This window comes from Nanorana parkeri, unplaced genomic scaffold (assembly GCF_000935625.1).
Source record: "Nanorana parkeri isolate BGI_ZX_2015 unplaced genomic scaffold, ASM93562v1 scaffold188, whole genome shotgun sequence".
Lineage (NCBI taxonomy): Eukaryota > Metazoa > Chordata > Amphibia > Anura > Dicroglossidae > Nanorana > Nanorana parkeri.
The window spans coordinates 1,580,721-1,584,844 of record NW_017306456.1 but is presented as its reverse complement, the minus strand read 5'-3'; the positions used below and the strand labels follow the sequence as shown (position 1 = coordinate 1,584,844).

At 50.2% G+C, this 4,124-nt stretch overlaps 1 protein-coding gene across 1 annotated transcript in view; it reads left to right on the top strand.

Moving 5' to 3' along the window:
• FGD5 (FYVE, RhoGEF and PH domain containing 5) overlaps positions 1 to 4,124 on the top strand; it is a 116,699-nt gene that overhangs the window by 84,067 nt on the left and 28,508 nt on the right. The window contains exons 11-12 of the mRNA XM_018555248.1: positions 169 to 240; positions 2,155 to 2,223. Of these exons, the coding sequence (XP_018410750.1) occupies positions 169 to 240; positions 2,155 to 2,223 (141 nt within the window). The remainder of the gene's footprint in view (positions 1 to 168; positions 241 to 2,154; positions 2,224 to 4,124) is intronic.

Here is a 4,124-nt window from a genome sequence, read left to right as displayed (position 1 = left end):
TCCTCGGCCGGCCGCATCTGTTTTTTTTTTTTTTTTACAGGCGAGGAAAGTGATTTATTCCGTCTTCGCGGAGCGTCAAGCAATTAAAATATCATTTGCAGGTGTTATTTTCCGTCTCTTTGTGCAGCCGGTTCATTAATTGTCTCTTCTGTTGTGTGTGTTTTGAAGGAAAATCTACAGAAGTTGGTTCAGATCGAGTACAGCGTCAGGGGACAGGGCGGCCTGCTCCAGCCGGGAAGAGTAAGTGCGATATTTCTGACGGCCGGATCAATAACGAATCCATCATTCAAGAAAAACTCCCGGAGAACGTCCTCGCTTCTTACTCCTTATGTTGTTCCTAGAAAAATGGGAGATACAAACGCCATTCCTCATTCGGGGCCGCTCACGTTAGACCGTAGCATCTTCCTTTGTGCGCTGTGTACGGACAGCAGTGGGGAGGTTAGGGGGCGGGGTTAGGTAGCGTTGTGCTGTGTCAGCGCATCACACCCTATTAAAGATTTTTTTTTTTTACTTTATTGAATTGTCACAAAATGACACTTTATTAGAGTTAATGCGCCGCAGTTGCGTTGAGATGTCTTCAGGAAAAACAGTGGTGAGCTTCGGGGAAAAAGGGCGTCACGTCTGCATTTTTCCGCAGCGTGCTGCAACCGACCTTAAGTCATTGTTGCAGTGTGAGCAGGACTCGCAGAACACAATTGTTTTCTGTAGGGATGCACTAATAGCGCTTCTTCGGTGGACCAATATTTTTTTTCGGTACTCGCCGATACCGGAAGTCCCATTAAGGAAGCCAGGTGGCGTGTAATGCCTCGTCTCCATGCTTCCTCGTCACCAGGTGACGAAAGAGCATGATGCCGGCTTTCTGGCCAATCAGTAAGCCAGGGGGGAGTGTAATAACTCGCCGTCTGGCTTCCTAATTGGCCAGCTTCCCGACCAAGCAGGAAGCCAGGCAGTGAGTCATTACACGCTGTCCGGCTTCCTGGTTGGCCGGGAAGACGGCTCCATGCTCCCTCGTCACTGCCTGGCTTCCTGGTTAGTCAGGAAGCTGGCCAATCAGGAAGCCAGGCGCCGTGTAATGATGCGGCGCCCGGCTTTCTGATTGCCCAGGAAGCCGGCTTCATGCTCCCTCGCCACCTCGTGACGAGGCCAATCAGGAAGCTGGGCATCGCGTCATTACACGGCGCCCAGCTTCCTGATTGGCTAGAAAGCTGGCTCCATGCTTTCTCATCACCTATTGACGAGAGGCATGGGGACAGCTTCCCTGCTAATTGGGAAGCCGGGTGGCAAAACTTTTACACGCCGCCCACCTTCCCGGCTAATCAGGAAGCCAGGTGGCGAGTCATTACACGCCGCCTGGCTTCCTTAATGGGACTTCCAGTATCGGTATTCGGTATCACAAGTGACGATGGAGCATGGAGCAAGCTTCCCGGCCAATCAGGAAGCTGGGCAGCGTGTAATGACTCGCAGCCCAGCTTCCTGATACCGGAAGCTCAAGTATCGGGCTAGGCATCAGAACATTTGGGCGAGTAACAGGAAGTGGTAGGAAATCTCCCAAAGTGAGCGGAATTTCACCCTTGGACAGGTGTCCCCACTGAATGAATTCCCCTTGACTCTTGTTCTGGGGACAACTCTAACATTTAGTTTGTTTTCTTACTTTCTTTTTCAGTAACAATGGTCAGCAGGACACATAGGGGTCTGTTTATAAACAATTTGCAGAGCCAGTCGCCCTGTGAATGTTCTCTCTGTGCCAATAGAGGCAAAAACAAATGTTTTTAGTCTGGTTTCTTTTCGTATCCAATGTAATATAATGCCACATTATGTCCACTAGATGGTGCTGATGAGCATAGGAAATAAATGGATATGCTCCTCAGCTCCATCTAGTGACCACAGTGCAGAATTACATTACATTGGATCTGAAAAGGAAATGGACTAAGCACATTCGTTCATGGATGAGAAGCACGTTGGCATTGTTGATGTTCCACAATTCGCAGCGTAGACTCGGGTAGTGACTATTTCTGCAGAAAGATGAACAATCCTATTTTTAGTGTTAATTGGGATTTTTAGAGTGACAGGTAGGAAGCCACGAGGTCAGGCAATGTGAGAACGCTTCAGTTCTCGGCTTGTTAAGTTTTTCACACCGATTTTCTGTTGCCGCAGGCGTTTGTGAAGGAAGGCACGCTGATGAAGGTGTCCGGAAAGGCCCGCCACCCTCGCCATTTGTTCCTGGTAAGATATACGTAACAATGTATCCAGTAAATGCTGCAAGCACTATTTTGTTCGGACCAGACCACAGGCATAATGTGCCTTGTAATCCCGTGAGGCCGATCGCATTGCAGCCGGAGGGCGTGGCTACGGTGCCATTCACTTCAATGGCCCGCCACGCCCCCTCCTGCCCCACAAAAAAGTGAGCCGGCCGCAATGCGAGGCAGTGTGCTCTGGCCAGAATCGGGCCGGCACGCACTGCATCTGGTGTGGACGGGCCCAAACACGACCGGAGCCTTTTTCACTTCATACGTTTTCCAAACCCGGGAAACCTTCCGCCGGCGACTGAACGCTAATAATCATTCCTAGTGTATAATTAAATCTTCTGTGCGCTAATCAGCGTCGCCATGTCAACGGAATGTGCGCCGGGCACTTCCCAGAGCAGGCGGACAAACAATGCCTTGGCACCGGCCCAAAAATCCGTTTTATCATCTGGTTCCTCGCGCCGGACTCCATCTGATTAACGCTTTTCCTTTCAATCTCAGCGACTCTCTCTCTCGGTGGAATACGGAGCGGGGCCGTCAGTGGTGACGTCTTCATTAATTAGGAGACGAGATTATTATTTTTTTCTTGCCTTTTGCAAAACAAAAAAACTAAAAATGTCGCCCAACTGCGCCTGGATTAAAAATTCGGGAGGTGGGGGTCTAAGGCGGGCACCTAGGCGTGCTTGCATGGACCTGTAGAACCCGTCATGAGCACCTTGTGATCCCTGCAAAATTAGGAGCTTAAAGAAGAACTGAAGCCAATTATTTTTGTTTTAATTAAATATACCCCCCATCAGTGGCGTCACAAGGGGGGAGCGGGGGTGCGGCCGGGTTACACCATTGGAGGGATGACACCAAAATGACTGACAGCAGTCATTTTGGTGTCACCCCCCCCCCTAAAAAGTCGGGCGCTCACTCATGGACCGAGAGCCCGACAGTGTCAGGAGAGAGGAGGGCAGGCGTCAATGAGATGACCGTGCGTGCGCAATGACGTCACGGCGGGGTGTCACCCGGTCTCCGCTCCGGATGACACCCAACCTCGGGACATTGTTTTGTTTTTTTACATCTGTGTCCCCTTTGGGGAGATTTTCCTTCACATCCTGTTTGATAGCTACAACAGGAAGTGAACGGAAATCCAAATTCAAAATGAAAGAAATCCCTGATGTTCAACAGAACTAGTGTCCCCACTGCAAGATTTCCCCTCTATTCCTCCTGTTCTGGTGACAACCCAAAATTGGGGAATATCTTTCAGTGATCACTTTCATCAGGACCAATAGGGTGAATTTCCCTAACGGGGACGCAGACAGCAGTAACCACCTGACAGGTGTCCATTGACTTGCATTAGATGTGAGGATGCCACGGCTGGAGCGGAGGGGGAGAGAGGTGAGTGGAATGTCCCTTGCCATCCTCATGTCTAATGCAAGTCAATGGACCTACCTAAGGCATGATGACATCAGCGGTCCCTAGACCCGGGGGAGAAGAGGCTGCAGGGACTGGTCTAGCGGCCCAACGGGACTGACGAGCAGGTAAGTAAATCTACTTTCTTAGACACAACGAGCCATTAACCCTTGCAGTCAGTGGGGCTACCCAAGTCTAATGCAAGTCAATGGACCTACGTAAGACATGATGATGTCATAGGTCCTTAGACCACCAGAGCCCTGCGGGTACAAGAGGCTGCAGGAACCGGTCTAGCAGCCCGGCAGTATTAAGGATCAGGTGAGTAATACTGTACAGTAACCTCACTAGACAAAATGAGTACTTAACCCTTGCAGCGCCGGGGTAGCCCCAAGGGTAAGTTTTTTTTTTTTTACATTCCCAGAGTTTTTCTATAGGCAGTGCTGCAGTGTCTGCTGGATGTCATCAGGATGGATGATTTCAGTG